Source organism: Rhipicephalus sanguineus, chromosome 3 (assembly GCF_013339695.2).
Source record: "Rhipicephalus sanguineus isolate Rsan-2018 chromosome 3, BIME_Rsan_1.4, whole genome shotgun sequence".
Lineage (NCBI taxonomy): Eukaryota > Metazoa > Arthropoda > Arachnida > Ixodida > Ixodidae > Rhipicephalus > Rhipicephalus sanguineus.
In genome coordinates, this window is record NC_051178.1 from 8,013,287 (window position 1) to 8,026,239 (window position 12,953).

At 47.9% G+C, this 12,953-nt stretch overlaps 1 protein-coding gene across 1 annotated transcript in view; it reads left to right on the forward strand.

Annotated features, from left to right (window-relative positions):
- The window catches only part of LOC119386432 (proteasome adapter and scaffold protein ECM29), an 814,720-nt gene that overhangs the window by 615,095 nt on the left and 186,672 nt on the right, over positions 1 to 12,953 (forward strand). The window contains exons 39-40 of the mRNA XM_037653733.2: positions 278 to 321; positions 12,330 to 12,387. Of these exons, the coding sequence (XP_037509661.1) occupies positions 278 to 321; positions 12,330 to 12,387 (102 nt within the window). The remainder of the gene's footprint in view (positions 1 to 277; positions 322 to 12,329; positions 12,388 to 12,953) is intronic.

A 12,953-nucleotide genomic window follows, 5' to 3' on the forward strand; every position in this document is an offset into this window, starting at 1 on the left:
CGCTTGCCAGGTGTCGGCTCCACTGGCGGTAGAATTATTAAAAGGATGTGACACTGCAGGTGCTCGAAAAACTTTTCGAGCTGCTCGGGCATTAGTAGATGCACCAGGCAATGTTGCACAGTTTTTTCAACTGTAAGCATTGAAAAAAAGTTCTGTATGACTAAATATTTCTTTGTCTTGGCCCTTGCATTTCCCGGCTCTCATGTTTATTTCTTATGGTTCCTTCAAAAACGTGTCAGCGGGGTTCTACTGTATACATTTTTTCTTCATCTCTCAGGAGGCCCTCCTGGAAGCCTTGTCCATTGTCTGCAGCAATTGCATGTAAGTACACGAGTGTCCTGCGCATTCAGAATGAGGGTCAATTACTTTTTTTACTTGTGATTATGGTGCAGGAGGATTTCTCTGTACAAAATAGTAGTAAACATTTTTAGGTGACATTATTATGAAAAAATTCTTCAATGCATGGATTAGCAGCGTCTTATAAAGATAGTAAAATATTTGCAGCTACATGAGTGAAAATACGTTTTTTAATGTGAATTGAATACAAATAGGACGGAAAAGTTTCTTCTAATAGAAATCTGTGTAAAGTATTAAAATTTTACAATGCACGTTCATTTCACTAGGCTGCAGCATGTTGAAGAGTCTTCTAATGATGCACTGATTACAAATTACCATGCAGAAGAATTCACATGCTTTGACAACATTTCTGGCAATGAAAAGGATTCTCCCATTTGTAACACTGTAGATGTGACTGTTTCCCCATGATAGATTTTTGGCAATTTTCATGATCCTCCACCACGGAGTAAGACAAGAGAGGAGCGCCGACTCTGCCACCACTCAATGCATTCGCTCTGGACCAGCCGTGCAATTCCTTCTCTCCCCTTCAGACTACTCACAACGGGTAGCACCATCTATAGAGGCACGCAGGCAGAAGCGGGCAGGCAGCAAAGCGCTTCGCACCGCCGGCGCGTTCTCGTCGGGAGAGCGGGAAGCAGTCGTGCCTGCTTGGCCTTGGTGACCCCAGCAGCTAAGTGCCGGTTGCATAGCTCTCCACCATTGTCCAAGAAGAACAAAATCTTAATGTAGTGTACTTTAAATAACAACACTTACGTTGCTGGATGGCATAATATCTCTCGAATAAGGAATTAACAGCCAAAGGAAAGGAACGAAGAAAAGAAAACACGAGAATGGGCGCTGTTCCTTCGTCCCGTGTTGGCACCATTGATCCCTTCTTTGAAACGTGTAAGCTAGCTCGCCTTTCAATGCTTGCTCAGTCCATAATATGGGAACTTGAGGCAACTCAGCGGGGACAGTTTCGTCATGGCAAGCTATAAAGAGCACCAGCTGTCTTTTGCATTGAACTTTCTGTGGTTTACAAGAATTGAACACACCTGCAGATTTATCCTTACAGGAAAATTTAAAGGCTTTTGGTAGAATTTAGGGGAGTAAATGTGTACATTTGAAGGTTGTTTTGGTGTGATCGACGTGCAAGTCAGAGAATAATGCGTTTCTTTCAACGACTGTAGTTCATTCAGGAAGAAATGTTAATTTGTATTACAGTCGACGTCCGATTTCCCGGACGCCCGAAATTCCGGACATGCCTGATTTCCCGGACTCATCTGTGGCACCGTCAAGTTCCCCGTAGAGTCAGTGTATTAAAAAGTCCGAAATTCCGGACGCTTATAGCCTTCGCCATCCGATTTCCCGGACTTTTTACTGTTAACCGCCGACCCAAAGTCACCACCGACGCCGCCATTTTGGTTGTTTTCATTTTCATATCCTTGAACCCACCGAACCCACCATACTCGCATCAGCAGCAACGCCGCACTGCGCCGCGGCTGCCGTAACCTCGAAACCGCACGTGTCAATCCGTGGCCAGCCGTAGCTTAGCCAAGCCAAACCTCACTGTGTTCGTTCACGTGTTGTTTTGTCAGCTGTGCCAGCTCTGCGGTCGTGTCTGCGGTTGATCGTTTGCTGCTGCGCGCTACCTTCAGTGATCACGTTTCCCGACCTTCAGCATCCACCGAGTTCCTAGCTGTTTCGTGCTGCGCTTTTCGTCGAGCGGATTCGCCGTTTGCAGCAATGGCACCGACTGCTCCTTCGTCTTCGTCCGCGCCTTCGAAGCGCACAAAGCCACCTCGTAGGCTCACGATCTGCGCGCCTTCGACGATCTGCGCGCTCGCGGCGTGTTGATTCCAGCCGAGATAACCCTTGAGGGCTTCGCCGACGCTGACAAAGACCTCGAGCTATGTGCGGAGTTGACCGATGACGAAATCATTCATCAAGTTACGGAGGATTCCGATGACTCCGACACCGAGAACGAAGAGCCAGCATCTACACAGCCAACGAACACGGAGTTGACGCGAGCACTGATGACACTGTCATTGGTGTACAGCGGCAACGTGACGTTGACTGAAATTGAGGCAGACATAATCGCGGGCAAGCAGACCGTGCAAAAGAAAATAAGCGACTTCTTTGCGCCCAAGTGCTGACCTATGAGGTAGTGCCGGCCACGTCGTATTTTTTTTTTTTTTATAAACGGCTCTTTTCAGAGCCACCTAAACAATGCATTGGCTGAATTGCTATGGGAATCTTGTACTCCGGCTGTGACCCTCTCCGTCAGCGAAAAATACCGACCAAAAATGTGCGTTTTCACGTGCATTCGTTTTTCCGGACTGCCCGATTTTCCGGACGTTTTCGCGGTCCCTTGAGGGTCCGGGAAATCGGACGTCGACTGTAGTTTGCATCAATATCATGTCTCAATCAGACCAATTATAGAAAGAGTACGCTTGTTTTTTTATCTCAAATTTAAAGCCTCTACCCATTTCTTTCCCAAATTTCTTGGGATAATTATACTGCTGAAAGAGACTTTTTACTTCTTGGTTTTTTATGCCCGAAGCCTGAGGCGAACTTGTCTCACATGTATTTTTAAAAAAAAGGAGAACATATACAGTCGACGACCAATAATTCGGACTCCACGAGGAACGTAAATAAGTCTGAATTATCAAATGTCCGAAAAAACGAATGCGTCAGAAAATAAATACTTTTATTGACACTCCATTGTCCCGGTGGCCGAAAAAAGTTGTCACTGCGTTACTGCACGCACTTCCACTTACGTGCAACCAAGTCTGCCTGATCTCCACCAGTGTGATGTGATCGCTGTACGATTACAAAAGAACAGCGAGGGCTCGAGACGAGGCCCGTCTCCATATTACACTACGGTGACGGACCCCCTCACTCTTACGATAGTACTGCGCTGACAGGCCCCGTCACCGTAGTCACTGCCTTAGCATAACGCTTTACCGCAGACACATTCAACAGAATGGCGGCGAGAACAGCAATAGCAGCGCAGCTAGGGAGGGACCCTAGTGACCAGAGCGCAGCGCGGGGATACAGGAACCAGAATGTAGGATGTTCGCGATGTCGATACGATTTCCCACAGTTGACCAGTGCCTCCAAGATCGGCATTTTCAAATACAAATCTCTGAGGCATAAAGTAGCGATCAAAATAAAGCCTCATAGATCACAATTTAGCTTTCGTTTTGATCTCTGAGGCCATACTTCGTATGGTATGGGTGTCGAAGGAGGTAATGGCTGGTGATTCAGCGTGCACGACAGTCTCTGACGGGGTTCGTATTATCGAATGTAGATCTGGCAGCTGTCTGATATATCAGTCGTCTTTACACATTACTTCTATGTGATCATCGGCAGTGCCACGCGACTGTCCAAATTACCGAGCATGTCCGAATTATCGGTGTCCGATTTATCGGTCGGCGACTGTAGTGACCACAGCCACGTATTTCCGTTTGCATTTGCCCATGACGTGGGCTAGGCCGTCACTTTTGGTGCCTGCTGCTTGTCTAATTGCCGAGGATAACTGCATACGTATGCAAGAATGACCAACATGAACTTGATCAAACAGCGTAACCATGCGAGACCAAATTGTTGAATCGCAGAACAGTGTCTTAAATGCGAGCTATCTGCCAACTCAGTGCATTTTTTTTTAACTGAACTCGCTCCTTACCTCACTGTCGCACTGCACAACAAAAATGCTCTTACGACACCAGCGGTCAAGCAAGTGGCACATTAAGATAACAAAAAAGGGCCAACTTGCAGCCACCAAAGGGTGTTCGAGGGAGTTTTTATCTGCACTAGATTACGGTATGAGAATCCGTGATTTTACCTTTTCATATCATGCACTTAGACGAAAATATCGAGAAAGGCCAACGCTGTATGATGCAACCTAAAAAAAAATAGTGACAGATGTTCAAAAGAATGCAGAATAATGACACAATACGAGTGGCCGTGCTGCGTCTGTCGTCTAAATTGTTCATCGCTGGTGCACTTAACATTTTTACTAAGCTTTGCCAACAAGGCCTTCTAGAAAACCTTAATCTTACGTAGAGGTAAAGAACCTGCTTGTGTAAGCAGCCGCCCGGCGCTCGACGGGGCCTTCGCTTTCCTTGGCGTACCGAGGGTGGCCTCCCGACACTAACGAGAAAGTGGCCGCATTGGTGCTGGGGTGGCAGTGCGATGGTGGAGGCTCCTGTCTTCTGCGTTATGTTGTGGTATCCCCCTCGCTCACACTGCAGTCTCGAGTGCCACATAAAATCGCTGCATGGTTTTATGCGCCTAATGTAAGGCTCATCAATAACAGTAAGTGAAAACAAGCACCATGGACTTTTTCTTTTGGAAGAAACTGAGCCTACTGACATTAGTGTGTGTTTTCATGGACAAGTTGGCTTGTTTTGAATGTTTTCAGGACGATGTGAATAGTATTTTGCTGCTCCTGATGAATCTGTACTATTGATGTTTTACCGTAATTCTATTTAAAAAATAATTTTCAATCCCCAAATGAAGGGTAATTTTTAGGTGTGTACGAATATTCCTACTTTCAAATATTTCGCAAATAGTGTTTGCTATTCAATTTGCATTGGAATTTTACTATTCAAAGTGTTCAATTTTCCGGAAAAGAAATATAATGATTTCTTTACCTAAAAATCAAATCACAGCGTCTCTACGATACTGGGGGGACGAAGGGGAGAACGACGGGGGCACGAACTGTGATCTGCTCGATCCCTGGACTCTCGCATCCATCATCTCTTGTAAATAAACGCATCTCACTGTAACAATATTGGTGGAGGTGCTGGGTACAGCAGAGCAATCCCAGGTGAACGATCACGGAAGCGCTACATCTGGAGCTATGCCGAAGCCGCCGACTGGCCGGACTACCACCCCTCTCTATGGACCCAATTGCTGACGGCGACAACATGCGGTCTTCGCCTGGCGCTACGTGGCCCCAACACATGGTGCCACGAACCTTCTCTGGTAAGGTTGGAGAAGACGTTGACGAATGGCTGAAACACTACAATCGAGTGAGTAGATACAATCATTGGGATTTGGCCTCCCGGTTGGCCAACGTCGGATTGTTTCTTGAAGGAACGGCATTGGTGTGGTTCGAAAACCACGAAGAAACAATAGTGACATGGGAAGAGTTTCAGAAAGAAATAGCGAGCTGCTTTTGGGAGCCTTCAATGAAGAAGAAGCGCGCTGAGCAAACTTTAATGCAGCGTGCTCAAGTGCCCGGCGAGACTTGTACAACTTACATTGAAGAGACCTCTAAATTGTGTAAGTCTGTAGACCCACACATGAAAGAAAATGACAAGGTTGGGCATCTCCTCAAAGGGATTGCTGAAGATGTCTACAATTTCCTCATCGGCAAGGACACCTTGGAGTCAGTAGCGGATGTAATCCAACACTGCCACACGTTTGAGACTCTCAAGGCTAGGCGCATCACTCCCAAGTTTGGCAACGTCACCACCGTTGCAAGTGTCGACATCACTCCAACGCCATCCTGCGATCTTGCCGCAACGATTATACAAATCGTGCGCGAAGAACTTGGACGCCGTGATGCTGTCACCCCGACAAGGGCACGTGCCAGTGATGCCTCTCTGTCATACGACACAATGTGTGCTCCCGTTGATGCCACGGTGTACGACATGCCCCAATCAAGAGCACCGGAGCAACCAACCGACAACCTACATCATCGCAGTGGTCTCCAGAACGCCTTCATCCAACCACCTACAATGGTGTCATCGTGGGACAATCACAGGTACACGGTGCCTCGTGGAAGGTTTGTTGACGTGCATGAGGCCCCCGTGTGCTTCTACTGCGGTTTCCATGGACATGTGGCTCGATTCTGCGCTCAAAGACGTCGCGCACCACATCACCACTATGAGGGATCACCGGCTTTTCCTCGACAAAACAACTGGCACGGTGGTATGTGCTCGATGCGGGACACGGTTTCCATCAAAGTGCCCTCAGTGACACACCCGTCGGACGCAATTTTCACCCGAACTTCCGCAGCGACTCGCCCTCCTCCTTGTGAAGCTTGACACCGCACACCGGCACCGTTCTCCGTCTCCTGGTCGCGGCCGATGGAGGTGAGGTCGCCGAACATTTGTCACTACATCCAGCTATGCCTCCACCCGTTTCTATGACGCAAAATAAGGTCCCCGTTCTCCTTGATGGACTGCCTACGATGGCTTTAATAGACACTGGAGCAGCTGTTTCGGTCATGAGTTTTAACTTTAAACTGCGGCTTGGACATAAAGTGATGTTTCGCTGGAACAGCAGTGCAACATTTCGTGCAGTGAGTGGGGAGACACTAAGCCCTATCTGCGTGTGTGTTCCGAGTGTTACTTTGAGCGACAAGGTGTTCAAGGTAGAATTTGCTGTTCTGGCTAGCTCTACACATGACATTGTCTTGGGGATCGATTTTCTACAAGAGTGTGGTGCCACTGTAGATTGTGGCGCTGGTGAAATTTGCTGTCGGCATTTACTGACGATTCCAAGCACTGCCAAGGGTCCATCACCGTCATTGAGAATGTCCTCTTGTCACCCAAATCGATGAAGAACGTACCCATTGACACCTCTGCCTCAGGCGCCGGCACGTTTGACGTTCTTGTGGAGCCGGTTCCTCTCAATTGCGCCAAGAGAAATGTGCTTGCGCCGCGTTGCGTTCTTTCCATCAGCAATGGACGATCATCTTTATGGGTGTTAAATTATTCTACTGAACCTGTCATGCTACCTAGTGGAATGTGGCTCGCCCTCTTCGAACAAAATGTGAACAGTTTGATTGCGACCTTGTTCGTGCAACTCACTATACAGAAACCAACTTTCTAAGCATGGCAAACAAGTCGCTGTCATCAGAAAAACGCCAAGCCTTGGTCAAAGTCCTTGCCAAGCATGCCACTGTTTTCGACTTTGCACAGAATGACGAGCAAACAAGTGTGCCCAATTCGCCTACTCGTCACGTGATTGACACAGGATCCACTCACCCTATCCGGCAGAAACCGCACCGTGTCTCATCGGCAGAGCGCAAGATCATTGCTGAACAGGTAGAAGAGATGTTAAAAAAGACGGTCATCCAAGAGTCATGTAGCCCTTTGGCACCCTTGTGATTCTTGTCCGGAAGGACAGTACATGGTGATTCTGCGTGGACTACAGGCACCCAGGATTGATGACGTCATTGATTGTTTGCATTCTGCGTCATACTTCTCATCCGTGGATCTCAGGTCTGGATGTTGGCGAATTCTCATGCATCCGAATGACAAACAGAAAACGGCATTCATAACTCCAGATGGTTTCTTTGAATTTAATGTAATGCCTTTTGGCCTATGTAACGCTCCAACCACGTTTGAGCGCTTCATGGATACTATTTTGCGCGGACTAAAGTGGGAAGTTTGTCTCTGCTACCTTGATGACATTATAATTTTTGGCCGTACATTCGATGAGCACAACCGTCGTCTAGACGTTGTCCTCACCTGCCTTGAGAGAGCTAAGCTCACGCTGAATTCTGAGAAGTGTCACATTGGCAACCGTGAGACTCTGGTTCTCGGTCACCTGGTTGACAAGCATGGAGTTCGACCCGACCCTCAGAAGGTCGCTGCAGTCAGCAGCTTCAAACCACCTCAGTCTGTACGAGAGTTGCAAAGCTTTCTGGGCTTATGCTCCTACTTCCGTCGCTTCGTGCCTAAGTTCGCCGACCTCGCTTACCCTTTGACGTGCCTACTCAACAAGGATGTGCCTTTTCGGTGGTCAGCAGAATGCGAGTCATCGTTTTCGCAACTCAAGTTTGTCCTTTCTTCAGGGCTCGTACTTCGCCACTATGACGCATCTGCTGCTACAGAAGTACATACCGACGCCACTGGTGTAGGTCTCGGCGCCGTCTTGGTCCAACGCCACGGAGCTACTGAACACGTCGTTGCCTATGCCAGTCGTTTAAGTAAACCGGAGCGCAACTACACTGTCACAGAGCAGGAATGCCTCGTGGTCGTATTCGCCATCTACAAGTTTCGCCCGTATATCTACGGACGCCGATTTTCCATTATTACAGACCATCATTCTTTATGTTGGCTCACTGGACTACATGACCCTTCCGGTCGTCTTGCTCGTTAGGCGTTACGACTGCAAGAACATGACTTCGAAGTTTGTTACAAAAGCGGTCATCGTCATGCCGACGCCGATTGCCTCTCCCGGCTTCCCCTTTCGACAACCGAGTGTGACGCAGACAACTTTGATGAATATTTAGCACTTGTCGATGCCCCATTTCCTGGCCTGACCGCTTTTCGCACAGAGCAACGCAATGACAACAGTCTTGCCCCTTTCTTTATCTCCGGAACGAACGGTCAACAGCGTTTCGTCGTAAAGGATGGCATTCTTTACAAGAAGAATTATTCCGGCATAGGCGCCCCTTCTAGTTGTGCCAACAAGTTTGCGACATCGCGTACTCCGAGCTATGCACAACGACCCTACGTCTGGACATATGGGTTTTTCCAGGACGTTTCAGCGCACACAAGAACGCTGCTTCTGGCCAAAAATGCATCAAAGTGTGGCTACATACGTTGCCAACTGTGAGCAATGTTAGTGCCACAAGCGTCCGACAATCGAGCCAGCAGGACTTCTTCATCCCATGGCACCCCCTGGTTCACCATTTGAGGTCGTTGGTGTTGACCTGCTCGGCCCTTTTCCGTGATCAACGAACGGCAACCGATGGATTATAGTGGGCGTCGACCACTTGACACGCTATGCTGAAACTGCGGCAATTCCTGCAGCAACGGCCACTCAAGTTTCGCAGTTCGTGCTGTCGCACATTATATTACGCCATGTATCCCCATGTGTCATCATCAGTGATCACGAGCAGCAATTTATTGACGACGTAGTTGAAGGCCTGCTTCGTCTTGCGAAGTCTCATTTTCGTCACACCGCCCCGTATCACCCGCAGACTAACAGTTTACTCGAGGGAACCAACAGAACTCTCGTCAACGTGATTTTCATGTATGTTAAATCCGGACACAAAACGTGGGATGCTGTTTTGCCCTTTATAACTTGTGCCTACAATACTGCACAGCACAAGAAGACCAGATACAGTCCATTTTATCTGCTCTACGTACGCCAACTCCGCACAGCTCTTGACACTATTCTTCCGTTTTCTGAAACGGACCAACCTACTCTCGCCGAAACCCTTTGCCGTGCAGAAGAGGCCCGGCGTATCGCCCGCCTTCGTACTTTCGCTTCCCAGAAATACTCTAAGAACTGTTACGACGGACGTCACCGACACGTATTGTATGAAAAAGGCGATTTGGTGTGGTTTTGGATGCCGCTTCGCAAGCGTGGCCTATGCCAAAAGTTCCTGGCCAACCACACTGGCCCCTTTGTTGTCGTGGCACGTCTCAGCGATGTCACGTATGTGATATCTCGACTCTTGTCTACTGGCCATCGCTCAAGCAAGGCCAACGTCGTGCATGTTGCCCGTCTCAAACGCTTTGATCGTCGCAACGAAACCTGACTCGCCCGGTGGGCATCATCTGCAAAGGGGGAATTGCTACGATACTGGGGGAACGCATGCAAGGAGAGGAGAACGAAGGGGGCACGAACTGTGATCTGCTCGATCCTGGGACTCTCGCATCCATCATCTCTTGTGAATAAACGCATCTCACCGTAACAATATTTCAAAACTGTGGAATGCTGCAATGGTGAGTCACATGAAAAAAGAGGCAAGTACAATGCACCCTCATGGAAAGTGAAATTTATTCTTCAGGCAGTTTCTTTCCTTGAGTGATCCAATTCTGTCTGCAAGAACGCCTGCAAGCTTGTCATTGAGGCCCGGGTATTTTCAGCCCGTAGAAACTTTTCCTGGTCATTGCACAACTGAGGACCTTCTTCCTCTGTTTGCACCACACACGGACACACGTTTCGGGCACGCAGAATAGACGTGGCATAGCTGTCCTCAGTGTGCAAAATAATTTTCCTTCGATAGGAGCTTTTAGAATGAAAGGGGCACATCACCATTTCCATTTTGCTGGGAACAAATTTGTCGTAGGCAGACCATAGTCTAGCATGAAATAAGCCAATGCGGGCTAGCTCTCAAATGCATTCCATCGCCATTTTGTGATGGCTTTGTCACTAAACCTGCCACTGACGCTCCGTTGTTGCTAATGCTGCAAACGTGGTTTCGGTTTCGTACTCCATCAACTCGTTTTGCGAAACGTGCTTTCCAAATGATGTCCTGGTGCCGTAAAATCAGCCTGCGATATAAAATTCGTTAGTATCACCATAGAAACAGCTAAATATCAAGTTATTCAGGCTCATGGCAATATTGCACAGCCTTGCTACACAATAGCTAGCAGCACAGTTTCACTTTCGTGCAAGGTATATGGGCTACCTTGCAAAAGGAAAAGTTCTGTTTTGGAGTGTTTTGCACTACATCTTAAAGGGGCCCTCCAACACTATTCAACCCCCCATTTTTTACTTGGGGGTTGCGTACGACAGAGGCACTGGCTGCCATTTCGCCTCTGGTTTCTTTTTGCCTGCGTCGGTCGGATGTCCATATGAAACGCTTGTCCCTCTTCCTTCTTTTTGCGTCTGTACGTTTGCGAGCTGCCTCTTTCCGCAGGTGCGGTAGGCTCATGATTGTTGTTGAAACGGTGCAAGTAATCCTCTTCGTTGAATTGTCGTCGCTGCACAGTCGGGCTGCTCACCGAACAACCCGCGTAGGGGCGACCGTGTTTAACCCCCCATGCCGCTCTACAAGTTCCCTTCTCAGAATGAGAGGAGGGAATAACATGGCATGTCGTTGTAAGGAACAGCAGACAAAGCCTTGCCAGCCACGCTTCGAAGCAGTAGCACCCGCTCAAGTTCTGACAAGTCAGGTGTCAGGAACCACATTTGTTACTATGGCAACGACGTCAACAATACGTCGGAAAGGAGAAGCAACAATGGTGTGCAGGCTTCCCCTACGTAAGAGCTTTGAGCCCATTTTATTGGAGCGCCATCCGACGTCACAGCAGAGAGTGAAATGTGGTCACGTGACCCCGCGAAAATCGAGTTGAGGGTAGGCATTTTTTTTCTTGTATTTTGAATTTTCTAAATTGATTGACTTCATACTGCATGCCGCTATCGCTGCCGTTCTTGCTGCACTAGTTCGTCCGTACTTCAGTCTACGCAATCCACGAGTAAAGAATGGGGGGTTGAAGAGTGTTGGGGGGCCCCTTTAACGCGAAAGTGTTACTTGGCGAGGTTTGCAAAAACGCACATTTGTCTGGGGTTTGCAAAAGCCATGCAAGAAAAACACATGACCCCTCCTACGGGAAGCAGTGCCGGCGCCAACCACTGCCACAGAAAGCAGTCACAGTCGCGTGGTAGGACAGGGGGCACCAGAAGAAGAGCTCGAAGGGTTGTCCGCCACATGAGTTGGCCTTCGTCTTCTGTGGAGGCTGTGTAGCAGCAGCAGCCTGCAACACTGCCTCCGCAAATATTGAAACACGTAGCGGCAGTAAGTCCGATGCCGACATTGTCAGACTTGTCGACGTGATTTATAGTACCTCGATGACAAAATAGATGAGGACGTGTAAAGTGTTGTCGACACCACTTGAGCTTCACCAAATCATGTGAATAAACACAATTCGGTCTCTGCGTTACCTCTTTCTTTATAACACAACTCAGGTACACCACTTTGCAGCACCCCTCTGTAACACCAACCTTGAGAAAGGAAATGCTTTCATGTTCGCACCTCATGAGGATATGCTCAGGGATCCTCTGCAGATTTTTCTGTAATTTCGCTTGGAAGTACTTGAAGAATATTTGATTGGATTCACACTCAAACTATAATGTTCAAATTTGCTTTGCACCCAAAGTTTTGTGATTCACGCAGCTCTGGTAATTTTGTAAGTTAAGAAAACTCTGGGAGTTCTGTGGCCTTGCAGATTCCTCGTGGAAATAGTTGATTATGTGAGAGAAAAAAATGTGTTCTCCTCTCGCCCCAACAGTGCGGGACCACAAGTGGATGGCGGCCGCCCATCGGCACAGCAGGCCCTGCTCCATGAGGTATGCCATCGAAGGCCCCTTTTCTTTACCACGTATTCCCCATAGCAGTCTGAAATGAAAAGGTGACAGCCACTTGGTATAAGGGAGAGAAACATACAGCCCTCTGTTTCATTGAGCAGATCATTTCATGAGCCACTCCTAGGGCAGTGATCAGGAGTATGTCACCACTGAAAACAGGTGCTGCATAGAAGGCCTCATAAGTTATGCATTTCTCATGTGTAGCACTACGATGCGAGACTTATGAATGGATAATCATACCTGGCAACCCTTTTGATTTGCCTGGGAGATTTCTGACCGATTGTATGGGCACAGCCCAATAAACAGCAACTGAAATGAACATATCGAATGACAATAGTTGTAAAAATTTTTTACAACTATTGTCACAGTCACCAAGTTTATGTGTGGCCTTTGTTATTTATGGTTTGGCATGTCAAAATGTACTTTTGGGCTAGTTGGTTCATAATCGTAGTAGAACAGCGCCGGCGAAAACAACAGACCAGACGAGGAGAAAGACACGTAACACAAATTTAGTTACACAATGTTAGTGCGCCTTGTGTTACGTGTCC